We start from the raw sequence: 27366 nt of genomic DNA, 5'->3' as shown, positions 1-27366 counted from the left end.
AGGAAGAGCAGGACTTCTTAAAGATCCACTTTCCACTGGAACATCTCAACTAGCAAGGGACACATTAAGTGGAGGGTCCAAAACATTTTGGGTGTTAAAAAACCTAATTTGCTACATTCTGATTAATCTTTCTGCAACGATTTCTGCCTTTTCTGCATCCATGTATGTGTAAATGTCTTTACAGTGGATATATTTAAAGATTTTGCTAGGGGCAATTCAGTAGTATGTCCCTACCTCCTAATTTGTCAAATAGATTCAACAAATTTGTATTTTTTTAATTAAACTTCAGCAGGGCACAATAGTCTCAAGAGTCACTTAACCAAATAGGAGATATTCATGGGTTCACAGCAGAGCTGATCAGGAGGAAGAAACGTGCGTCAGGGCTGTCACCCAATCACTGTGGACATATTGAGAAAGCCTTACTCCTTCTCTTAGCTTAGCAGTTCTCTCAGTTCCTTCCTCAGTTTGAGTTTTTTCTCAGCAGCTTTGTGAATAGCTTTTAAAAGAAACGGCCAGCTTAGAACTTTTAGTGCCATTTTAGGAGGACTCCTAGTGGTGGCACCTACCTTCCTCTTCACAAACTTATCCCAGTAGTTGTTGGGAAAAGATCTGAAAATCAGAGGCAAAAAGACTCATGAGTCACATCATCTATAAAGGTTTACTGTTCTAAAAACACAACTGTAAAGAACTGCAATAAAAAACGCATTTACAAGGGTTTACACTTTTAGGGTTTGTTTGCTCACAGTTTGTAATGGAATCAGGACCAGGACCAGGAATCAGTTATTGCGTTAAATACAGATGGTTTTTTCAAATGACATCTCACGTTCTTCCTCTAGTTCTTCACAAATCTCCTGGTCATTGGCACAACAAGCTTATCTACATATACACTCTTGCACACACAGACTCTACTCACTGTGTGTTGATTACCAGTCTGTCCCACTGCCCCTTGATGTCATCCTCAGACGGTTGCTCTGTGATGTAAAGGCCATCAAATTCCAGCTTCCTGGCCACCTCCTTCTCACGCTTAAAGATCACCAGTGGCACCTACATATCACACACACACACACACACAATATAGGAGTGTTATAGGTTTTTAATGACAAATACAGGACACAGATTCCACTATTTAAGACGAGTGACAAATCAAAGGAAAAAACAACATAAAGTGTCTCAGTAAGGTGTTGGGCCACCATGTGCTGCAAGAACAGCGTCAGTGATCCTTGGCATTGATTCTCCAAGTCTCTACTGGAGACATGAACACCATTCTTCCACAAGATATTCCTTGATTAGGTTTTTTGATGATGATGGTGGTGGGGAGTGTTGTCTAAAATCTTGGTCCAAAATAGAAATGTTTTATCATTAGATACAGGTGATCACTCAGAACAACTTTGTATTGATTTGCAGTGACCCTTTCCTCTAAGGGGACAAGTGGACCCAAACCACGCAGGACCAAGTCTCCCACAGTGTAACAGAGCCAGCAGACCCCCTCACTGTAGGGGTCAAGTATTCAGACCTTTGCCGTTCTTTTGGTGCACGCCACACATTCACTCGCCCACTTGGGCTTGTTAGTCCCATGCACACTGCCTTAGTATGTAGAATAAGCCAAAGCCTGACGGGACTGCAGGGCCAAGTTTAGTTTACTAAGCTATGATACTGTTGCTGTTCGGTGGAGGGGTTTAGCAAAAGGTCACCTTTGTGGAAGCATCTGATTTCACAATGTTTCTCCACTCATTTATTCAGGTTTTTCCTTTAATTTTTCACCCTTCTGTATATATCAGTAGTCAGAACTGTGCCTTTAGACAGTAGTATCCGATGATGCAGAAGAAGGAGATGACAGTGTGCAGGATGGCCAGGATCCGTAACATAGGCTCCATGTATCCGGTGCTCTCCTCCAGGACAAAACGGACTGTGACAGGCTTTAGGGGCGCCTCATCCATCACCCCCTCCTTTGTCTCCATTGCTTCTCCTCCCAGTGGATCCCACTGAACACTGTTGTCTGGTTGGCTGCTGGTGTATACCACTTCCCTTTCCTCCATCACAGATGAGGATGTAGAAACCTGGTAGGCACAATGAATTAGTCCTTTAAATGTAGAAATCAAGCTAGGTCTGGTAGACAAAAAACAACATGACTGTAAGCATGTTGTCACCCTGATGACAAATTGATGGGCAGGATATAATACAAGCAACACATGCTATTCTATAGCTTAGCCTTACAATACAATATACTACCTTTTAGCATGTTTAAGCTTTTTATAGATAGGCAGAGAGGGCTTCATTCCCCCACACCATTTACCTTTTAGTGAGTGGACACAGTAAGATGAAAACCTGAATATTTTAATTTCTTAATTTATTTCACTCTATATTTATTTAAATCCTTTAACTACTTAACTATTTAACCATGACTCCCGCCTCTGTCAAAATACTTCTACTAGTACTATTATTATTATTTTCAATACTTCTGATGCTGCTATTATTAAGTATGAGTTGAGATCCGGGTTGCACTACACACTTTATTATGCTCCAGCCACTCAATGTGCACCCTGTCTTACAGAAATAGATCTGCTCTTTTGTCTCGTCTAGTGTTAGTAACTGTGTTGTGGTGTATACTATCTTGTAAGCTGTTTATTGTGATCTTGTTTTTAGCAATGTGGACCATAAGAAATGGCATTTATTCATTTGCACACTTGGTATGTTGATGAATAACAATAAATGTACTTGGACTTTAAAGAATAATTTAAAGTTATCCAATCTAATAGTCCTACAACATAAACACTGCTATTATGTTCTATTTTGTTAAGACTTTGTCCGGGAGATGATATTAACTTTTTTTAAATATTGGTCCTTATTTTGTGGTGTATACAGCAAAGTTAATTGTGATGTTTATATTTTGCATAATTCCAATTAAGTTGTAACCCCTATTTGTGAAGTGTGATAACAAACCGACTACTTTATTGGTCACTTAGAGGCAGCAGGGCGAGCTGTAAATACATACAATAAATACAACATATTTTCATCTTATGTAAATGATGTCTACACGACGTGGAGTAATTCAATAATCTCTCTCTTTTAGCTCTGTTTTGGGTCTCCACCATCTCCTGAGGGAAATCTGTCTCTTTAGCTGCTAAACTATGCTGCTTCACTATGTTCACAAACTAGTATCTAACTGTATCTGTCTGCTGTTAAGAAGATAGTGTACAGTGGGTTTTTAGAGCTTGGTCACTTAAAACAGTAACAAGTTATGGGCCATTAAACCAAAATAAAAAGCTGAAAGACACTAACAAGCTCTGCAGAGCTGAGGGGAACTGCAGTTTTGTGACAGTTATCCGTGGGTCCATCACTATGAGCTGCAACTTTCACATTATATGTTGTCTTTTGACTCAATGTTAATAGAAAGATATTTAAGTCTTCCTCTTATTTGCAATCTTTGCATTAGGGCTATATGTATGCATGTACTTTATACCATTGGGCTAATTTCCATGTTTAACTCAAAAGCATGGATGGAGATGGAGGAGCAAATTACTGCTGCTCTGATGACTTTCTAGAATTGCACATTCACACCTGAAAAGACAACACACCGTTGTCGTTACATACATCTTCTACCATAACCTGTATCAACACACCAACACCGCAATAATTTCCTGTAGTGCTTGTTGGACAAACTGTGGTAACTCTTGATCCACGTGTTACAAGGAAAGAGGGTTTGTGAAGAATGCGTTTTCCATTTCCTAGAAAAAGCCACATCCCTTGTATAACATTACCTTATAGAACAGGAGGATGAAGTTGATTGCAAAGGCAACAAACAGCGCCAGCATCCTCATATTGTAAAAGTTCCTGGCAAAGTAGTTCTGCAGGGGAGACAGGAATAAGCTCTTACATAAATCAAATGCTTTACAATTGTGCTGTTCACATAATCGCTTGTGTTATCGCATGAAAATCACTCAAATCTTCAGTGATGCCTGCTAGCTTTCATTTACATAACTGCAATTATATGAGAGCTCTCCTCCTCACTTTTACTGTCCACACTGCTTTTAACCAACAGTGACTGAAACTGAGTGAAATGTTTTCAGTTGGATTGGAAAATACTGAGTTGACAGGTAGAGCTGACCAGCAAGGTGAAACAGAAAAGTTCCCTGTACCAGTAGCTTCCTCTGGTAGGCTATGATCTTCTTCAAGAAGGCAGACTCCTGCAGATCTGGTTCATCAGACTTTGAAGTGTGATGCCTTCTCACTTTTGGCTTCATCTTCTCATTCTTCAGTTGTTTCTCTACATGTCCATCCCTGAAATCACACGTGAATTCAAACTTACAAACAGCTAAATACAACACTGCTTCAGCCATTTCACTGTGAGATTCTGGAGGGCTAAGTGAATAGTATGTTTTTAAAGAATTGCCATTTCTGTGGTATGGAGTTTTGGTCTATTTGGTCTTCTCTGAAGACCAAATAGTTTCTATTAACATTGAGTCAAAAGACAAGTTTTCATCATGTACAAATGTACAAACATTTTGTCTGTGGGCTACCTACTAAACATATTTGCTTTTGACCAATTCTTTAAATTAAGGTCTACTTACTTTTTTTACTTAGCCAACATGCAGGCTAATTATACAACTTCTGTCAACAAAGATAACGCTGTCTGTTGAAGAAGACTGTGGAATGTTGTCGAAAGCTCTGGATAAGAGCCTTGGATGAGGATCCTGAGTTAACAAATCTTATGTTGGTTCAGGCCACGTATGTTAGATTCGTCCCCTCTAACAATCCAGTAATTAATGGTGTCAGGCTGTAACCCTTCTGTTCTGCTGTTTAACGGCATTTCATAGCTGTGTCCCAACTGTACTGTACTGTAACATCTCCACTGTCCACACATGGTGTGTTTTTGTCAGCCACTATAGTTACAATGGCCGGTGTAGCAATAGATAAAATATAAAATAAGAACATACTCTGTTTTCTCAGGTTCACAATCTGTGTCGGCTGTTGCTTCCTTCTCCTCTGAGGAAGAGCTCTTCGACTGAAACAGAAAACACTGTTAGACAATCAAGCCAAGTTTGTGGGTGGAGTGTTTGCTAGCAATGCTAAGCCCTGAAAACCTATTTTCTCAATCAGCTCCTTCTTCCTCTTCTTCTTATGACTGATCTTACATGACACACAAGTTTCTTTTTGTTCCTGTGCTCTTCTCACTGAGCAGAAGCAGGCAGGACTTGGAAGTGGGAAAACATGATGATACATACTATGCACCAATCAATGTTTAGCAACGTTTCAATAAGAATCTGACCGCAGTTCATGGATTTAATTACTTACAGTCAACAACACCCAGATATTCCTAATGAAGCAGATTTGTTTTTGACTATGAAACTCTTACTAAGAATGTTTTTATCCACACTTTAAACTGGATTGTTACTTATTTAGTCATGACTGTTCGGACCAAAAGTGGTGGACCGGCAATCAGACAGTGACAGAAATCAAAATATCTCAGCAAATATTGGATGGATTGAAATCTATTGATCCTCTGACCATCATCGGGTCATCGTGTCCAACACTTTGGTTTATGACCAAATACACGCAAAACTGATGACATTCCCATCAGCCTCAGCTGCTTATTGCTAATTAGCACACCAAACACACTAAACTTAGACAGTGAACATGATAAACATTACACCTGTACATCACCATACTCACATTAGCATTCAGTCTTGTTTTCCTTCTACGATACATGTTGTATTTTTGTGCAATTGACCACAATAGTGATGATGTATAGTTATACAGTTTTAAGAGACAAGTCCGAAAAGACATGAAGTTAAAATTTGGGATCTTTGATGATTTATTCTTGATTTGTCAATGAGGTTAAATAGGCTGGGTTAAAAAGAAACTGTAGAGAAAAAAAAGAAAGCAGTAAGCAAAAGAACAAAAGTACATTAAACAATAACTTCGACTTACCGGATGCCTCCGTCTGAGCTCCGGTAGGGGTGCTGTGGGTGCGCTTGATGGGGCCGGGGAAGGAACCGGGGAGTTTAGCAGTTCGGTCAGGGTGGCATTGGGGTTATGTGGGGTGATCTTATACTGGCCCCCTTCTCTTCTTAAGTCTAGGCCAAAAATGTCTGACAGCAGCTCGGTCTCACTGGTGTTGACAGCCAGGTCAGCCAGGTCCTCCTTTGGGGAGCTGCGTTCAGAGGGTCTCTTCTCTCTGTCCTCCCCTTCGCCCCTGACCTCGTCCTGGGTGGGATCAGGCATGTTGGCCAGCAGCTCCGACACCTAGGGATAGAGGCGGTTTGTGTATTTAGAAACAGCTCTTACTGTATTGAGTTTGTTTAACTCCTTTAGAATTATGTATAGTTACCTTTATGGTCTTGGCCCCCTCCACTAGATTGCCTCCCATGAAGGTGTTGTAGAAGATTCGACAAAATCCTCGGGCCACGCTGAAGGCCACGTGGAGGAGGCCCAGCAACACAGACAAGTAGAAAGACACCAGGGCGGTGACCATGTCCTTCACTGTCATGTTCTTTATCCTCTTCACCTGCTTCTTCAAACTCTTCATGGACAGCACCTTAAAAGTGAGAAAGGTAGAAGAGAATTGTTTGTACAGTGGTACTTAACTGCTTCCTGTTGAGTAATAACATGGACTGTTCAATTCAATAAATTTACACATTGTCATGTAACCCAATCAAACAGCAGCATCAGTCATGTTTACTTAAATAAGGTCCAACTGAGCCAAGCAGTGATGAGCAAGTTACGCCTCAGTCTTGTCAGCTGGTTTATCTGTTCGAAGTTTGGAAAAATGCAAAAAATTTCTCCTTCAAATTTGTAAGCACACACCAATTCTCCTGACAGGCCTCACTGAGGGGGAAAAGTCCTTCAACTTAAGAGGAAGGGCTTCTTGAGACTAGTGTGGTATGTGAGTGTTGTCGTTTTGTCTCTTGGCTTCACAGGTATCTATTCCTTCATACCTTCCCGAAATCTTACCGGGGTATATGGGGAATATAACAGTATTCATGAGTCAAAGCTGTGCTGCTGCTGACAGAAGTTACTGTAGCATGTATAACATTACATAGCCTACAATGCTGTGTGTCTAATATGCGGCTAGCCTTCTTAAACAGGTCTTGCGGACTTTACATACTTAAGGCCCAGAGAATAACCAATAGATAGATTCTTGCTGAAAGACCCGACAGCACTTGTTGCCGTGGATACAGACACTTCAGTGGTTTGGTGCTGCGTGGGCTCTCACCTTTATCAGCAGCATGACGTTGTACTGCAGAGCTAACAGAGCCATGCGGACAGTGGTGACAGAGAAGAAGCCCATCTCAGGGTTGTCCTCATCCGGCTTCTCCCGCTCACTCTCCTCTTTGACTGCTGAGCGCTCACCAGCGTCAGACATCTGAGCCGCCAGCTGCATTTCAAAGATGGTGTCCTCGCAGAAATTGACAAAAAGCTCCATCTTCTCCTTCTCCCCTCCTTCATTCACCACATCAAAGATGAACTGACGCTTGGATTCTTTGACCTGGGCAGAAAGTAAAGAGGTGGGAGGAAGTTGTTGCCACTACTGAACACTGTAATCAGATCAAGTGATGTCTCTTTGAAGTGACATATTCTATATTCATTTATTCATGTGCTTTACCTGAGGTTTCTCCCACTGTGTTCGACTGGACTCACTGATCTCAAAGTAGACCCTCTCAATGCGCTTGGCGCTGCCCATGATCTCGATCCGGCCAAGGTAGGGTTGGAAGTAGTTGAGGACGCTCTCTGCCAGCTCCAGGAAGGTCTGCAGCCGGGTGTCATGAGGCATGTGCTCCGACAGGTTGGTCAGTAAAACCGCCACATTGAAGCCAATGTCCTTTTGAATCACAGTTCCAAGGGGACAATAAAGCGATTATTGTGTTTTCAACAAAATCTTTTTCAACCCATTACATTACTCTAATTTGCAGGCTGTGATCCAACGCCCTTCAATAAAAAAAAAAAGAAAATGAAAGTAAAAAAGTGCATCTGGCCAGTGACAGCCAACCCACACATGATGCATATAAAGCATCCCACCAACCAATCCTTGGTTAAAACTTTCTATTACTTTCAGATACATGATGTGTAAGCATTTTGATGTGAATCAAACGAGTAGGAGACACCTCAATATGAAATGAAACTACACGCTAATTAATACAAGCAAGTGGAATCATTTTTATGCTCTCGAAAACCACTGATCAAAAAAATATCCCCAACTCCTTTATCCAGTTCAAGAAATGAAAGGTAAAAAACAAAACAAAAAGACTACTGAAAATAGAAATAATGAGAGCTCTCCCACTAAACCCATGTTGAATTATCTAAAAATAGATTTTAATCATAGATTTTAATCATTCTGAAGGGCTTAGATTTGGACATTATAAGGCCCTTTGTAGACATTTTAAAGCTCTATAAACATCACAGCATTTACCTTGGCTGGCTCATGGAAGCGCTCAACAAATTCTTCGTAATCCAGAAGCTCATTCTCATCAGTCTCAGCACAGGAGAGCAGGAACTCCGTCTCAGACTGGGTGTAGTGTTTGTGGCTCTCCATGGCCTTGTGGAAGTCCCTCTTGGAGATGACACCTGTAAGTTCATTAATAAATATATAAATCATCATCAGCTCTCTCCATGTCACTCTGGAAATCTTTTTATATGCAAATGATGCTGGTGCTTTGCCAATGACAAATATGAAGAATGAATATATGTATATAAATATGTTTTTAGAGCCTAGCCTTTTCCATCAGGGTCATACTCCTTGAAGGTGTCTGAGGAGGTCAGGTCTTTCAGTTTGAGGAACATGTCAAAGAACTTGAGGATCATCTCCACGTTGTTGGAGGACTCCACCAACATGTCCACCATCTGCTTCCCAATGGTCCCATTCACCACATTACCTGCCAAAGAAGACAACATATTTACACTGGAATGTTTGCATTTCCTGAAGAAAATGTGTGTGATTGCTGTAACTGCTGCTGTTGCTTCTGGTGTGTACATTAATCGAAGTTCTATAAATTGTTGTAGGCAAATGTTTGTTGTCTCTGCCTCACAGTTCATGAGTAGGGCTGCAACGATTAGGCGACATAGTCGACGACGCCGTTTCTATTCTATTCTATTCTATTCTATTTGTTAACGTGAAATTTCATTGTCGACGTGTCGTTACAAAGATGCCATTTAAGGGAGCGATAACAATCTTCTCATTAAGAACATTTCTGGTTGTTCATTTCTAAAGGCAATGCACTGCAGGAAGTGCTGGGGGCAGTATTGCTTCTATTTATTGCCATGACTGCTTGACTGTAAGACTACTCACGAAGAAGAAGCTTTCATGCTAGAAGCGGAAAGCAACGGAGAAAAAAGCTAACAGCAGAACGGTTTTGTGTTTTTACAAGTTTTGTACGCTATTACATCACTAAATATACTTTTGAGAAGTTTTGAGGCAGTGAGGTTAGCGGTGCCAGCCGGCCGGCCAGTCACGCCCACAGAGCCCTCTGGTCCCAGTTACACAGACCACTGTAGCAACAACAACAGAGCAGCAATGACAGACGAAAGGCCACAACTGTAAGATAGTTTCAATGTTCGTACCGCTGACATTCTGTCTTTACAATTTGAGTAATGGTTTAATATTTTAAAGTAAATGAACATCTAGCTCATAATGTAGCCTACAGAACATTCTCCACTTATAAAATTTATAAGCACTTTGGAAAAATAAAGAAAAATTACATAAGTATTATGAAAGGGGGCTGTTGCTTTATTATTCTAAATAGACATTACATTGTTAGTGTACAGTTGTAGTTTTAGTACTTGCTTTTAATGTGCTTTTATTTTATATAGTTCCAAAGCAAAAATATTTGTTAAAAAGTTAAACCTTTTAAAGTTAAACCCTACTTGGCAATAAATCAGATTATGAGCTTATTGTTTTGGGTGATAAAGCCGGGCTGTCATCTTGGAGCAGCCTCTCCATAGTTCTTTGCATTCTTTGTTTTGAGGTCTCATGGAAGGTGCTGGCTAAGAGAATGTAAATGTAATGTAATGTAAATGCTCCGTACTTGTATAGCACCTTTCTAGTCTTTTCGACCACTCAAAGCGCTTTTACACTACATTCACCAGTCACACACATTCATACACTGAGCCTAAGTGCTCAAACGGAAATTAACATTCACACTCATTCATACACTGGCGGAATAGCCGCCAGGGGCAGTTCGGGGTTCAGTATCTTGCCCAAGGACACTTCGACACGCAACCAGGGGGAGCCAGGCATTGAACCGCCGACCTTCCGATTAACGGCCAACCCGCTCTACCTCCTGAGCCACAGCCGCCCAAGAGAACACTCTTCTAGTTGTGTTAGCAAACACCTTAAGTGCAATAGTAAATGAGTGAAATATAGGAGTATCCTACGCTGTCTTGTCTTCTTCACTGGTTTCCCCCTGGTGTTGATAATGGTGTTAATTCTGAATAGTAAACCTCGTTCAATTAATGGTAAGGTGAGCTAGTTAGGCTGTGTGTTGGAGATCAGTAATTCACTTGAAAGATATTTAATTAGTTAAATGGTTTAATTAGGGTTAGGGGGTGACTATGAAAATAATCAATAGTTGCAGCCCTACTCATGAGTCATTGACCAGAACACAGTATTTTAGAACTTCCCGCAAGGTAAAGCTACTGGTGCCAAGTTGTACACATGCCATGGTTCTGTACCAAGTTTAATTTTTATTAAAGAAAATAGAATTGTAGAAATCATGTTTTAATGTTACTGTAGCGTCACCTCTGGGTAGAATTGTATGAAATGTTACGCACTTATGCAGTGTAGCTGTATGTACAACATGCCATATTTGGTTGCAATCCAATTTAGCTTAAGAGTGCATCAGGCCATGCCTTCAAAAGTTTAAAAGTAAGTGATACCTAAAAACAAACTAATATATTTTATTCGGGGTTATCTAAATATGGGATGTCCCATGTTTGGTGAAGATTGGATGAAATATATGGCAAGAATGAAATATGTTTACAGAAAAAAGGATTAAAGATTTTGATGAATATCCGCAGTCCCATAGACGGCCATTCAAAAAAATGATATGTTTAATATTCATATCTCAATAACTGTAACAGACATTAAAAAGAAAAGTAATTACAAAATGTGTGAGCAGAAGTGATCCAAAAAATGTTTTGAGGGAGTGAATTCTCGAATATTTGCTTTTTCTGAAGAATATATGTGCTTTGCAAACACTGTGACCTTGTGTTTCTGTCATTCAATCAGCTTGTCCAGCAAGGCCCTCCTGCTTCAATATATAATACAGATCTAGTCGTGAATACAAACCTACCCTCCAGCATAGACAGCAGCATGACCACCATATCTTTCTGCAGATCCATCAGTTCCTTCAGTAACTCAATCTGACTGGAGTCCTGAGGTGAAAGAAGAAAGAAAAAGATGTGTTAAGATTGCCCCTTGCATCTACACTCAACCAATTTAGAAAGAACAACCCCAGAAAGGCTTCTTGCATTGTTCACTGTCTGTCTGAAATGTATTATATTTGATAGGGATGAGGGGGTAGAATTTGGTAGGTATGGTAGGGACGCTATCAATACCCAGCGATTACTGAATCATTCCTAGCAATAATTTTGATAAAAATATGAAAGTATAAAAAAATAGTTATAAGATCTTGTTCTCTATACCCCCACGCCTGTAGCCACAGCTCTTTTTTACTGTCAAAATATTTCATATGAATATAAATTATGACCTTATATAACCACTGAATACTGAATCTTTCCATAGCTACCCCGTCCCCTCACACACACCTGACACACTTAGCGACTTTTCAGACCGTCATTGACTTTATTTCTAAAAAACAACTAGTAATTTCTTTCCCTGCATGCTGCTCAGAGTATCTCAGTCAGCGTCTCTCCCTCTCCTCTCCCACGGTGCGCAAGCAGGCAGGAGTGCGAGTGAGTTACTATGGTTACGGGAAACGTTGCGCTTCAAATGGTTTTCAGGGTTTCACGGTACATTTTAATTTCATGATATGTTGAAAGCATATTGAGAATAACATTACATGAAGGACACTGCTGAGAGTAGTATACAATAGAAACAGGAAATTACATTGAATTGTCGCCAGCAAGTGTTGTCCCACCTTTTCTGTGATCTGAAATGTCATTGTGTTTTGACCCTCAGGGCCACCGTACCATTGCATCTTAAAAATCTCCAAATTTAACATTGGAATTGACACAGTAAAGGCCAAATGCATCTATGTAGTTTAATGTATAACAAGAAGGACATTGTGATATGTTTTATCATCACGTTCAGGTGCAGGAGTTTACGACTTCCAGATGGTGAAAATGGTGAAATTGGCTGGTGGTTAAAGGTATTGGCTGTAGTAATCAAAACCCTTAATTTATTCTTTGTCCCAGCCTTTACCTATGGCCATAAAGTGGCCAAGATGAGGTTTCTTCTCAGTGTGGCTGGTCGCACCAGTTGAGGTGGTAAGAATGCATGTTTGCTGCCTCTCACTGGAGACATTTCAGTCATAAGTGCATTTTTGGGCACTTTTTCCCCACATTAAGTACAATGCAAATGTGTGGAGAGGGAGGTGATGACATGCAGTAATGGTCCGTGGCTGGACTCAAACTGTAGATGCAACTACAATGTCAGTATCTTAGACCCCTAGCCCACACTGTGACTTTAACTTACCTGAGACAATTTCATCTGCATGTGAGCAAAGACATGTAGAAAACCAACCACAGCATCCCAGAGGCGACTATGGGCCAAACTTTGCTGGTTGCCAGTACACGGACCCTGCAACACCACCACAATCACATCACAACCAACAATTAGCTTTAAATGAAAGTATGTGAGCATTGCAATATTGTCTTCAGCCAACACAATCCTTATTGTATTATTGTAATAATGAGTGTAAACATTTCCTCAAACTCTGCCTCAAATTAATATGATCAATAGTAAGGAAACGATCTGCCTTACTTGACTTTAGCATCTGAATAAAGCAACAGCTCATTTTGGTGAAAAAGGAAATCTAATAATTACCTCTTACTAATTATGACACCTTCAATTTGGATTGTTCAAGACCTTTTCATCAGCTTTTGAAAACTCTCTGAGAACTGCAGGTGCCAGTTGATTCTATGTAACAGCGATTTCAATAGTAGTAGTAACTAACTTCTCGTACCTGGATGTACTCTGTGAGTGTATTGAAAACCTGCTTGGCCACATTTATTGCCTTGGAGAAATTCCTCTGGCCCTGCTCGTCAATAACATCTTTCCCAGAATAATACCAGTAGAAATCACTGATAGACTCCTGAAGGAGAGCGAGGAAGTGGGGTCAAAGAAGACAAGAATGATCAGATTAAATTTGAGTAAGTAAAAAAACAATACTGTTCAACAGTTTTGATAATATTATTAGTAGTAACAGTAGTAGGTGTATGTATAGGCAATGTGTCATGTATAAACAACAGCAAGCAGAAGAAAAAAGAGAAAAGTCAAAGTTGAATAACAACATTTTAGAACATATATAACATTTTGTTTTTTTTAGTTTTGGCCTCAGTTTAAAAGTTACAGTGTTACAATGATTTCACACACAGGAACCTTTCATTTAGATATACAGACAGAACACTTCAGTTGTTTCTAAACCATGTCTTTGGTTGATAAAGTGAACATTCACAAACTCTAACTTATAATCATAAACTGCATTGCTTAACTGCAAGTAAAAACAGTTCAATAGAAACCAGAAGGTGGCTCTGCAAGACAATACAGCGCACGGTCTCCACAGTAGTCTGATACTGTGGGTGCTTCTCAAGTCTCTTAATTGCATCCACGTTTCCCTCACTTGCATCTTTTCCTTGAGTCTTAGTCCCGCCCACCAGGGATGCAAGGAGAGACGCAAGGAAACCAAGCCAGGAGAGAAGGGACGGGGAAATAGGTTTTTAGAGACATGAGACGTCCTTTCCTCCAATGCGTCACATGAAGCGACATCCATTTCTGATGATGGCAGCAGCTGATCACAGCTGGATCAGCGGTCAGTCGGCTCTAACAGCTGGAGACTTTTGATGGAGTTTGTGTCTGCACACAAGTGTACTGTTCTGATACTAATAAAGTCTCAGTTATTAGTGCAAAGTAACATGATTCTCTCTGTAGCTGTTATCTGTTTAACAAACACCTGCACATGAATAATTTCTACTGGCACAATGCTTATATTATCTGCATTTATAGGCTATTTATTGATTCTGATTGTTAATTCGTTATTGAATAACCCAGAATATGATGTCTTGTGATTTATTAGGCTAAAGGTTTAAGAGAAATTGAAATGATGTAACTCTAAGTTGATACTCAGTTTTAGGCTTTCAGTTTATTTCCTCTTCTGATATTCTTTAACACTAGCCTACTGCATAGGCTACATTAAATTTATGCAAGTCACATCACTCGTCACCGATCGATCACTGCGTTCCATCATATCAATCCGACGCCTTTCTTTTAGCATAGCGGCTTTCATTCATACTTTCATCAGCTGATTTTACTCGCGGAGCCACCGGCTGCTTTCATCAGATGCAGTAGGTGAGATGGCTGGATGAGCGGCTTTATTGCTGACAGACTCTCTTTCTGACTTTAATTGTCTCCATAATAAAAGTTGACTTGAGAAATTAAAGAAAGAAAACTCTTTCAAATAAATGAAGAAAGTTGTGTGTGGGGCTTTTGTTGTTCTGACCTACAATGAACTCAGATTTTAACTAGACAGTGAATCATAAAACAAATCAAATATAGTAACTCTTTACAGAGATGCACTTGACTTTAATGTTATCTGATCATGCATCAGATCAGTCCGATCAGCTGTCCAATCAATATAACGGCTACCCAGTAAGGGGGCGTGTCGGTCAGTAAAAGACTTCCGCGAAGGATGCATCATATCTCCTCAGAGATCGCTCCTTGATCCTCGGAGCGCAAATAAGAGCTTTGGGACGGTCTGCAAGATGGCGGAGCTGAACAACTTCCGAGCGAGGAGCGAGGAAACACAAATAAGAGACTTGAGAAGCACCCTGTGTCTTTTTTGCACTGGGGGTTGTGCAAGGGTCACGAATCCAAATGGCTTGCTGGGAAAAGGTGTGTGCCTAGGTAAAGGTAACATCTCATGATAATGAATGCTTAGGACGTTGTCATTAGGGTCACCATCTGAATACTTTGTTAACTGGGTTGAACTGTACTTGGTGCTGCATGTCTGTGTCTCTGCAAAGGATGGGACATAATATGGTGGTGGTCGGCAATAGGCGGCCCGCGAGCCAGGACCGGCCAGATAGCTTTGATAGCAGAAAAATAAAAAATAAAAAAATTGATAGTGGCTGGTATTCAAATAGATCTCGGTCATGACAGACACAGTTACTCACACAACCACTTCCTCTTAAGTGATTGTGCCTCCAAAATAAAAGCAACAATGCTTTATGACAAGTTTTTTGAGAGCTTTTATTTTGAAGAGTTCTGAACGACATTCAAAAGACACTGTACAATACATCCTTTATGAGCCAACAGAAGTGAACAAAAGGAGCTAACCTGTACTCTGAGGAGGTAGTCAACAGTAGAGATAATGATGTTGACAGTCGTATTGTTCCCTGTTTGTGTCCTCAAGTAGTTCTGGAAGTCTGAAACAGGATATCACAAAATGCTTCTAAAGTGTGTTCAGAAGAATAAATACAGTAATGGTGGACATGGAATTAAAATATTGCAGAACATCGTATGTTACGTCTTGGACATCAGAATTAAATCTTCAGAGAGGAAAGCTTAGTGTCCAAAATATAGTGGGTCACGCTCTGAGTAAATGTGCATTAATCAACCACTATCATCACTAGATCAGTGGTCGGCAACAGGAGGCCGTGGGTTGAACTGTACTTGGTGCTGCATGTCTGTGTCTCTGCAAAGGATGGGGCATAATAATAATATGGTGGTGGTCGGCAATAGGCGGCCTGCAGGCCAGGACCGGTCAGATTACTTTAATAGTGGCAAAAATAAAATAAAAATAATAGTGGCTGGTGCTGAAACAGATCTCAGTCATGAGACAATCACTTAAAGACATTCTTTTAATTGAATGTGCCTACAAAATAAAAGTGCAAGATTGTTTTTGCAGCAGTACTTTATGTTATGTTTAACTAAGAGCTTTTACTTAAAGTTCTGAAGGAAATTCAAAAGAGTCTCTGGCTTGCTTGACACACCTCTGAAAAATCCGTCAGAAAATGTGAGATCAGATTCTTTTTTTCTGAATGAAAAAAGCAGGAATTTCCTCTGCCTGGAGATACTGGGGAAATAGCTCCATAGCTTGATGTGGACCAATCGCCACACACTCCTGCACATGCTTGTGCTTGATGGAAAACAATCTCTTCCTAATCAATTTGTTGAAAAGGTAGGGAGCAATTACTGGCAGCAAGCAGGGAGTGAACACACAACCCCTCAAACAGAAGTCCTGTGCACTACTAACTGTGCTAAGGAGGCACATGGTGTAATGATAGATCATAAATAATTAATTGAATATGTTCTGGCCTGCCATCTAATGACTTGAGAAAATTTTGGCCCGATGCCAGACTTATTTGCCGACCCCTGCACTAGATCATTAGGAAATGTACCCAAAATGCAGATGCTCAGCTATATCCCTAGGTCGAAATCAGTAAGAAGCAGAGATCTTGCACACACACCTGAGTTGTGTCCTTCACAGAGCAGCTGCAGGAAGCGGAAAAGGTCACAGGTGAACTCATCATCCTGCATGACCTTCTCACCTGGCCGGAGAGAGGAAACACACGCACGCGTACAGAGACAGACACACATGCAGACACACATATGCACAAGCCCATACACAGGTATGCACAATGTTCACACAAGAACACGGGCATGTGCAAACACACACACACATTCACATAAACAGACACACATACAAATAAAAAAAGTCAGAGAACAGAGCAGACAAAAGCAGACAACATACAGGAAAGGGATAGACAAACAAGAAGATGGAGTATTAAAAAGAGAGGGAGCTAATGTGAGGAAATCCCCAGTGTTTGTTTTCAGTCCGTGTAAGGTGTATGATCATAATACACCATTCTTTCCCAACAAAAACACATACACACACACACACTTTTGGATGAGCAGTGGGCAGCCACTGTACTTAGAGGTGGACTGAAATGGATTGGTTTTTAAACTGCAGCATTTTTTTACAGTTTTTACAGTCAGGTCTGGATCAAGGCTCTTTTCATGTTTTCACAAAGCCAGTTTGGTCTACAGAAAACATGTTGCTTGCTGCTTGCCATTGTAGATTCTGCAGAGATTACAAATACACTCAGGAAGTAGAGGACAGCTGCTCTGACTGTGCTAAAATGCTGCTTTGAACCATAGAATGCAAAAGGAAAAGAGGGTCAGAGAAAGGAAGATGAGACACTACACAATAACTTATACAATAACATCAAAATAAACATTAACAGAACACATCCATACAATATGACAACAAAGTGAACTGGGCTGAGGGAGGATAATCTGTAGGTTTGAAACAAGGCTGAAAGTGCAACATGTTCCTAACTATACATCAGTCCCGCCAGGATGTCAGAGATTAGTGTTGTGCCCAAAATTACTGAATTTGTGCTGACTATTGTGGATGTCCACTTGTGTAATGAAAAAACAAAAATGCATCTGATTGTATCCACTAAAAAATATGAGAATTCAATTGTTATGTCTAAGTAAGGAGGTCCATACACCACTCTCCCCAGCCATGTCCTCCAGCTCTTACAGGTGGACTCCAAGTTGGTGGCATATCAAATATGCAATCCCTCTAGTGTGTTTTGGGTCTTCAAGGGGTCTCCTTCCAGTTGTATATACCCAGACTACCTCAAAAGGGATGCATCGAGGGGGTAGCTGTGTCCGTGATCTTGTTCTTTCTGTAATTACCCAAAGCTCTGTACTCTGCACTGTTTTCTAGCAGAGTACCATGACATCAGATTTGGGGGTGCTGGTTCTCTTCCTGGCCACTTCACTAACGCAGTGATACAGTCCAGAGGTCATGATACAAGACACGCTCTACTTGTCAGCTTGAACCTTGCGATTCTGTCTCTTAAACAAGGTTAAACAAGGACCAGACGGTACATGGTAACGGCATAGGCTAAGCCAGAGAGGCAATGCCAGACTAGGAAAATTAAGTCATTTGCAAGATTAGACCAGAAATTCTGTAAGGATAGGACAAAATTGCTAGCTCACATAAATAATTTGAGGATTGGTTGAATTTGTGTTCATTCGCTTGTTAGCAAAGTCTTACTGTAAATTCCTGGATGGACTGATATATGGAGTCGGTACATCTTAACATTTACTCTCTCACCGATTTTACAGTTAGTGTTACTATGGCAATAAAACTCACTACTGAATATTTTTGTAGATATGATAATTTGTGTTAATCAATAGCGATGATATAATATCTCAAATAACCTAACACTGTATTTATTACCAAAACAGATATCTGTTGTTGTTTTTTCAATGACATTTGATGTATTTCTAAAATTGTAAGAATAAGGTGAAATAATATGTAGTGATTTTATAAAGGCACTTTCAAGCTTATTCCCAACACGACGATAAACCAGAGGGGGGGAATACAGTTTTCACAGTTGGAAAAGGATTTGACCACATTAACTTTTTTCCCCCTTAAATCTAAGTAAATCTCTGACGGGGAATAAAGATTATAAAAAAAGACACACTAAATATGTGGTGTACAGTAAATGCACATAAAAGTTCTTCTAGGTTGTAACACACAGTATAATGCACGACTACAACTACAACCATACCATGAATTTAAAATACTGTGGTGAAAATAAGTAAAAAAATAAAACTCATAAAAAAAGCATTATTACTCAAATTAATTATTTTTCACATAAGCACAACAGTCATGGAAGACAAGTACACTGACTACAGAACACAGCTCAGCCAGCACACAGAGTGAAGAGAAGAAAGAAGATATATGGCCAAAAACAGAATGGATGAAAAGGTGAGACAAGAGAAATAAACAGGGCTGCAACTACTTGCAATTTGTGTGTGTGTGTGTGTGTGTGTGTGTGTGTGTGTGTGTGTGTGTTGTGTGTGTGTGTGTGTGCACTTTATCCTGTACTAATACTGAACGTACTAATGTACTACACTAACAAAAGCTAAACATTAGAACCCCCAAGAAGGGAGAATTAACAGCAGGACTGTTTTATTAGGCTGCACGGTTTTAGCTAGGTGCAGCTAATAAACTGGCAACTGAGTATATGGCGAGAAATTGATAAGATTGTATTAATCCTTGTTCAAACTGGCTAATCTCTAATAAAGTATTTGTGTAGACAAGAGAGGTAATTGATAGATAAACATCCGATTCCATCACAAGATTTAAACATAACCTAGAATAGTATGATATCATAAATGTACATGCCAAACGTGTCAGCAAACATTTGGCAAAAGCACATTCCAGCAGACACAGAGCAACAGTAGCATTCATCCAGAGTTGTGTTTGTGTCCACCTGATGAGCGCTGTGACTGAACCAAAACAGTAAAGTTGTGGGCTGTAATGGTGCAAATTCTTTGTGGATTTCTCATTATGCCCCCTTTCGCATTATACATACTCATTTGATCCATATGTATTACAAAAATAGGGATGCAGCGAGTGGAGCTTTAATCTGCCATGTTTGGTATTTTTCATACTCTTTGCAGCCCCAAGAGAGTGAGTCGAAAAGAACAGAGATAGTGGCTGAGAACACACAGGGGATTGTACACTTCACAACAGATAACAACCAGCACAATAACCATCTCCATTACTGAGACAAAACAACCAGCTGACTTTAGGTTGACCGAGAGGGTGGGGGTGTAGGATGAGGGTGGGGGAAGGTAAATCGTAATATTAGTAATATTTAGAATGTGCCAGATACTGTACAAATCCTGAGAAGAAGGCATACATGGGTTCTGTTTTAGACGGCAGGTTTTGACACTACAGCTACATTCTACTACTTCTGCCTGAACATGTCTGGATTTTTAAATCTTAACATCTACATGGTTTGTACCAAAACAAGGCGTCATAATATCATCTTCAGTTTGTTTAATGTGGACGAGAATGACATGACACATTTTATGTAAAAATTCATTAGTGAACCAAGACTCTAAACATAAAAAGACCAACTACAAACCAACCAGAGTGAGTTACAATTGGCCAGACAACAAAAAAAAGATTAGACTGGTGAGGGTAAGGCAGAAAAGTATCTACAAGCATCAGGTTAGGTCTACACTCAGGACCTGGACAGAACTGACACAACTACTAACCAACTGTAGTGAAAGAGAGAGAGAGAGACCAACCAACACACAGTAAAATGGCAGGAGGCATAATTACCACGCTCATGAGTGATGACTGAGGAAGGGAAGAAAGTGCAGTAAACCAAAATGAGAAAAGGAAAACAGGGGGAAGAAAGAAAGAGAGAAAGAAAGTAAGAAACAAAGAAAAAGATTACATATAGGGAAAAGAGCTTAGATTCTTCCGAATTTAGTTTGGTTTGGTCAACATGGAACAAATAATAATGTGTCGACAGAAAACCTGTTCAGCCAATAAAACTCAGTAAGACTTGAAAATCTAAAACAATATATTACACCGAGCCCTTGTGCTTTTATTGTGGACGTGCATCCACGGTGAACCTGTTTTGATAATAGTGCCTGTGATTACGTTGTATTTACATGCGTACATAAGACATTAATGAGGAAATAGAAAAACATTATCAGCTGTAGTTAGTGCCATGGCTTTTTGCTGTAATAGGTGCAGGAGATTAATATAAAGTCAATTTTAGTAATTACTGGTTTGGGAAGGGTTTTTCTTAATTCTACACATAAAGGTTTGGACTAAAATAATTCAGTTCAGACGGTTGGATAAACACCTCATTATGAGCAGCAACGTGAAAAAGGCTGTATTTCTTGTAATATGTTATATGTATTTACTTGATATTTAAACATGATGATGAAGTCATGATCTACTTGACTAAACCAAGAAATATAGCAGTAATATTAATATAGCAATGGCTAGCACTATATCACACAACAATCCAACAAGGAATTTTACATGCTTAATGATTGTAGACTATCAAGGCCTATTTGACACTAAAGGTTGGTGTCGATAAGTATGTTAAAGCAGAATAGAAATTTCCCCACAGAGAAGTGATTATACTTGTAATTATACTTGAAATGTCATATCCTGTAACAGTATTTACCTTTTATACCAGAAATTACTTAAAACTAACATGTAAATCCAAGGTGCTACACCTCTTATAACATGTTCATAAGTTATGCACCAATAATTACCTGTTATTATCCAGGAGTTAGTAGCAGTTGGTTTGCAAGTTATTACTGTATTTTAAAATCTACTACTACAGAATAGTATAACAAAGGAGAATGTCCTACACTGTTATAGGTTAGCTACATGAAAGTAACTGATTTGAATTTTGAAAAGTATCCGTATGCAATCTAAAGGATGACTGAACATTTGACAAATGTGTACACACAGAACAGGCAAAACATAAACACATACAATTGTACACTAGAAAATCATTCTTGATAATGTATATGAACCATAGGTAGTACTGCATTACTACTCGATAAAAATCAACAAAATGCTTAACCAAAGTGACGACGACAGGATAAATGGGACAAAGCAAGATGAAGAAAGTTTCCGACAAAGGATGAAAAGAACCTCATGTATCAAAAATAACAAACAAGATGTGACACCCATGAGTATACTTTTCTTAGAATGACTACTTAAATGATCCCTTTCTACCACTCCAGAACATTCTAAAGCAAATGCTTTCACAATTTTAATGGGAAATATATAGTATTTTGAAATGGAAGAAGAAAGGTTTTTCCTTCAGCTACCATAGAATAAAACATTTAGTATTCTACTATGAAACCAATGCTTTCAGCAAGCAGTGCCGTCTTGGTTTTTATAGGTACCATCCTTAGGTTAATTAGAGAGACATTTAAGATTTTTACCTGCACCTGGTGAAGAAAAGCATTTTAATATCAACATACCGTACTACAGAAAAAGAAATATTCATTGACGTTTAATGTCAATTGCTATGGCCGTTCAACAATATAAATCGCTGAGGTGTAAACATAGTGAAGCTTACCTGATCCCTCCTCTGTCACCATTCCCAGTCCTTCTGCTTTGTTCTGCCTCTCAAATGCATTGAGATCCAGAACACTGAAACAAAGACAAATGTTTATCGTTGATCTCCAGAACACTGTTTTCACCCAGATATTGATGGATTTTGTCACTCCTATTATTATTCTTTGTCTTACATCTACTTGGTGAGCAATCATGTTCTACGCTTTGGAACAGTTCCCATAATGCATTGGGTGATGTAAACAGGAAGTATAATGTGATTTGGTGGAAACCTACACTACACTATCTATACTACCTATATGTATCACCTTACATTTATCAGTAGTAAGTCCTTTAATCAGTGTGTGATATATGTACCAACTTAGGTATGTATCCCTTAATGCTTTAAAGGAGATATGGCCTGTTTCTGTTTGTGTCTGAAATGACTTGGCCTGGCTTGGTTAGAAGGTTTCTGCATGTTATTGAATGATAATTATAGTAGTAAAAACATACATGTATGCTCATATTCATGCAGTTACTGAAATCATATTTTATCTTATATCTTATTAGAAGCAAACACTCACATGTGCTTAACACTCACGCTTATTAAAATTATGCTTAAAGTTTAAAAGGAAGCCAGATGTTTCCTATTATTGAGTTTATGTTCCTGCAACAGGTCATGATGACCGGACCTTAAATACAACCAGAGTTGCCAAATATGTCAATTTGATAAGTGAGAATATTCTGCGTCATTGTAACAGGGTGGCATGATGGATTTTCCAAATGTCCAAATATGGTTAAGTAATCATCTAGAGGTTGTAATGAGAAAATGACAGGGGTGGAGAAGATCTGACTTCCTGTACTAAAGTAAGTTATGCTATAACTCAGGTCTTTGTTCACTAAATAAAGAACTCATCTCATCTGTCTTCACAAGATTGTTATCATTCGGGAAACAAGAAATCCATGACAAAAATGGCGTCACGACAAGGACCGGTGAGAAACTCTGTGCTTGTCGTTCATTTGTTCCTGTCTGTTCACGGTTGGTCTGTGAATGTCTTGTCTATAGAATCCGTGTTTCTGCTTGGTTGTCCCATTTCCTGTTTTAGTTTGGTAATCATGTTGGTTACACGCTTTGTTTCCTGTTGTCTTGATTACCCTAATATGTTCCACCTGTTTTGTTTCCCTTCCTGTTTGTGTGCATATTGTCCAAGTCCCCACTACCTGGTATTGCGTCATCTTTGTGAATGTCCTGGAATTACCTGGTGTTTTCAACTTTGGGATGTTGGAACATTTTGCCTTTGGTTTTATGCTTTTCACTGCTTGGACATACATCTACCACCCATTGCATGTAAGCCTGATCTGGCCCAACAATCTGTTTTTGCTGCCGTGGCATTCGGCCGATCCTGACATCAAGAAAAATATTCAAAGCTTCCTAGAATAACCACAGTTAAAGGAATAACTAAAGAACAAGAAAATAAGAAAAATAAATAAATAGTACAATGTAAAATAAAAAGCATTAGGCAAATTTTAATTTAGTGAGAGATTTTTGTCAGTCGGGAAAACAAGAAATCCACAACCCTAACACGGATTCAATGAGCCCTGTTTTTGTCAGTATATTTGCTTCATTCCTGAAGCAGCACGAGTTTGTAGTTACCTGCATGACTGCATCAGACCAGCCAGACTCTGAAAAAAGCCCACATCCTTTTTGTCTTTCAGATAATCCAACATTTTCTGTCAAAGAGACAGAGAGAGACGATGAGAGAATACGATACAGTAGCTGATATGTATTTTAGACCCAATTCTGATTTTAAACAAGTACAGGAGGTGGACACAATGATATGAAAAACTATACATTACGGTCTTAACCTGTCATTAAGATGAAACAGCACCTCTCTGACAGGGTCTCAACAAACACAACACAATGCAGGAATACAGAATGGGATTACATATATTGTACATTTGTACATATTCCTATTTAGACCAGTACAACAGCTGTGCCATAACATTTATCTTTACAAATGTCATAATATTCAGATTTTGTTGTTGTAGGTCATTAACTTTGACCTCAGTGCTACAACACATAATTCAGTTAACATATCTTGACAGTAGGGCTGCGCTATAAAACTATCTTGATACAGGATTGTGATATTTATGTGCATAATAATAAACTTTTTACTTGATATGCACAGACCTTAGGCTGCAACTCATTGCAAGTTGGAAGTTAATCATTGTAGTAGGTATTCCCCAGTTCGAATCTAAATGCGTCCCGATGCATCTCCTCGGAAAAACATGGTCGCCCGTAGCAAACTGATGTTTGTATGGCAAGTTTACAAACTGCAAAAGCATCTACTGAGGACCTATATCAATTACCACAGCGCCATTAACAAAGAGAATTATATATTTTTAATATATTCGTTTATCACTAAATATTTCTAAATTAAGCTATGTTTGCACAGTTAATTGTTTTCATTATTGTATTCTGTTTTCTATTTAAGTAAACTATTCTAAAGTTGAACTATTATTACTATATATATTGCCCAGACCTACCTTGACACAAAACCTAAATATTATATAGGCAGAACAGCTGTCTTTGATTGCATTCAAATTTACAGATTTCAAATACAATGCCAACAGTAACAATATTAGAACAATCACAAAACCGGTCACTGGCACATGTCAGAAACAGAAGTAACACATACCTGCTGTACAGTAGAGTTTCCTCCATTGAGAATAGCTATGCCCAGCTTCAGAGTAGAGGCCACCATGGGACCCATCTCACCTGGTAAAAAGGAAACGCACAATGAAAAAAATAGTCCTAACAATATTCCTGGAATTCCTTCATGCATGTGTAGTGGGGGTGACCATTCCATGAACCATTAACACTGGTCACTGTCACTTTTTTAATCTGGGAAATTATAATTCGCTCAAGGTGAGAAGTTGCGAGGTTACAACTGTGCGACTTGCAATGCTTTGAAGTAGAAGTAAGTGAGCATCTTCTAACTCTTGCTGCCTCCAGCTTACACCGTTATGCATAAACCTGATCATTGTAAGAGACCATATAGCTAATTTACTCAACTACTAGTATTATAGTATAGTAGTATTAGTGTATGTTAGAGTGATAGAAGGAAGGAGGAGGTAGGACCCTTCAGTAAGTGAATCCTACCTTTGCTAGCGCTGATGGTTTGAAGCACCATCTCAGCAGCTCCACGGTCATGCAGCCGAGCCTGCTGATACAACAGCTTCTGCTTCTCCATCTCCTTCTCCTATTTATGTGAAACAGGACACATGTCTGACAGGCTGCAGCATACCAGTTTATTGCCAAGGCCAGCATGGTGACTGACAGACAGACAGAGTGACTGATCACCTACTTCAAAACTCTTCACTTCCTCTCCATCCTCATCCTCTTCATCATGGCAACTCTGATAAAAAGGAAGCATTAACATAGACAGTATCATCATTATCATCATCATCACTATCATCATCCTGTCATAAGTCAGTTGCTAGTACTGGTATTTAGAAGCTGGTACCTCAGCCATGATGTCAGCATAAGCCATGTAGAGATTATCCTCATCCAGTTTACTATAACAGGAAACACACACACACATAATCACAATTTGACAGAAGAGGTTTTATTATTCAAGCTGCATTAAGAAATTTTGTTGTGCACTGACCCAAATCACTTACTGTTAATCCTGCTAAAAATCAAGTGCAGCTGGACACAACGTTTAGCCACTTTAAAGGGGACCTGTTATGCTTTTTCATACTTTCACAGGCATATCTATATGCCATTCAGGCATATCTATAATGTTACAATGTCAGATGTTGATGTTAAACATGACCAAAGCTTCAAATAATGAGGTAAAAGTAATTAAAAGAAATCACTGTAAGGCAAAACCTCAGATATCCCTCAGTTCTGAATGCTGTTTTAAACTGTTGTTTTTACTAACGGCTAGGTATGATGTCATTCCGAGCCGGATTTGATATATAGCCTGTGTTCGAAATGGAAGGCAGTTGCCTCGATACCAGAATAGAGAGCTGCCTCAGGAGGCATCAATTTCCAGTGAAGGCATCTCTGTAAACATTGATTTCAAGCTGCCTTCTACGGCAGCACTTACAGCAACGAGTGACGTCAGCCATCTTGTGTCTGCTCTGGCTGTCAGAAGAGAGACGCTGGCTGTAGCATCAGCTAACTAACTATTGAAAAGCCAAATAGCTAACAGATATACTGAACAAACTTGATTGGTTACATTGAGGGGGTAATATGATATTTCAGTGTTTTGTTCTCACTAACTTTTAAAAAATCAAAGTGAGAAAACTTTTAAAAACGTATATTTGTATACGAATACAGTCTATGGTTTGTCCGCCATCTTGACCAGTTTTAGAAAGCTACGGCGGCCGCACCAATGCTGGTTTATGGGTAATAACTGGCCGTTACTGGGGCAGTTTGACCATAGAGTCATAGAACTACAATATAGAGCTGGAAATGCAGTACAATTGGTCTCTTTAAGCTATTTTATTTTATTTAAACATGCCGTCTGTAAGCAAACCATGAGCAACTTCTCCCTGCTCCCAACTGTAGACTGTACCCACGCAGTGTGAAGCAGCAGAGCGAAAATAAAGGAGTGAATTGTGAAGAGAGTTGAAAATCCGGTAAGTCAGACAGATTCAATCTTTTTCTCAAGAGCTGGTAGAGATAAAACACCAGCAAATGTTGGCCTTATTGCCTGATAGAAAACTGTCCTTTTTTAACGAGATGTGTAAGTAAGCACTTTGCTAACATTAAATATAGCTTATGCTGGTACAGAAAACACCTCACATTTCCTAGAACTTTGTATCTTATATAAACTGTATCTATAAGAACCCACCACTTTTCTGTGAGGGCTGTTCTGCTGAACAGCTGAATGAGCTGATGCAGTGGATCAATGTGTTTCACCCCCTCCTCTTCCTCACATGGCTCCTGTTCACCTGGTTTCTGAAAATCACAGGAGATTCTACAATAATCATGGAAAAAAACCTAGCCCTATTAAGGAATGCTTTTCCTCAAAGTAGAAGAAAAAATAGCTAACTTTTTTTACATTCATATTTAAATTATCTTACAGCAAGGTCCTCTATGAGTTTATCTTCAAAGTAATGTTCCTCTGCCTCAATCCAGGACTTCTCATAGCCCTGCAGGAACAAGTTGACAGCCCGGTGCCTAGTTTGGGGGAGATACGTTAGGAAGAAAAACTAAATATATTTTTCACAAGATATACCAGGTGTACAGTACCCACATATGCACACTCTA

The 27366-nt window shown here is 39.4% G+C and overlaps 1 protein-coding gene across 1 annotated transcript in view; it reads right to left on the bottom strand.

The window, feature by feature from the left end:
* The window catches only part of ryr2a (ryanodine receptor 2a (cardiac)), a 208275-nt gene that overhangs the window by 11390 nt on the left and 169519 nt on the right, over positions 1–27366 (bottom strand). Inside the window, exons 81-106 of the mRNA XM_038735834.1 lie at positions 27180–27276; positions 26948–27054; positions 25610–25661; positions 25451–25501; positions 25246–25345; positions 24782–24861; positions 23737–23813; positions 22108–22181; positions 20331–20348; positions 16642–16722; positions 15509–15597; positions 13140–13268; positions 12650–12754; positions 11286–11367; positions 8712–8870; positions 8408–8562; positions 7604–7819; positions 7214–7486; positions 6329–6535; positions 5929–6243; positions 4935–5002; positions 4137–4278; positions 3759–3845; positions 1794–2057; positions 914–1044; positions 567–609 (exon numbers count right to left, since the gene is read on the bottom strand). Coding sequence (XP_038591762.1) covers positions 567–609; positions 914–1044; positions 1794–2057; positions 3759–3845; positions 4137–4278; positions 4935–5002; positions 5929–6243; positions 6329–6535; positions 7214–7486; positions 7604–7819; positions 8408–8562; positions 8712–8870; positions 11286–11367; positions 12650–12754; positions 13140–13268; positions 15509–15597; positions 16642–16722; positions 20331–20348; positions 22108–22181; positions 23737–23813; positions 24782–24861; positions 25246–25345; positions 25451–25501; positions 25610–25661; positions 26948–27054; positions 27180–27276 — 3202 coding nt within the window. The remainder of the gene's footprint in view (positions 1–566; positions 610–913; positions 1045–1793; positions 2058–3758; positions 3846–4136; positions 4279–4934; positions 5003–5928; positions 6244–6328; positions 6536–7213; positions 7487–7603; positions 7820–8407; positions 8563–8711; positions 8871–11285; positions 11368–12649; positions 12755–13139; positions 13269–15508; positions 15598–16641; positions 16723–20330; positions 20349–22107; positions 22182–23736; positions 23814–24781; positions 24862–25245; positions 25346–25450; positions 25502–25609; positions 25662–26947; positions 27055–27179; positions 27277–27366) is intronic.

Source organism: Micropterus salmoides, unplaced genomic scaffold, assembly GCF_014851395.1.
Source record: "Micropterus salmoides isolate LMB-PRFRI ecotype aquatic unplaced genomic scaffold, ASM1485139v1 Ms_hic_scaffold_21, whole genome shotgun sequence".
NCBI classification, from domain to species: domain Eukaryota; kingdom Metazoa; phylum Chordata; class Actinopteri; order Centrarchiformes; family Centrarchidae; genus Micropterus; species Micropterus salmoides.
This window is presented reverse-complemented; position numbering and strand designations above follow the sequence as displayed.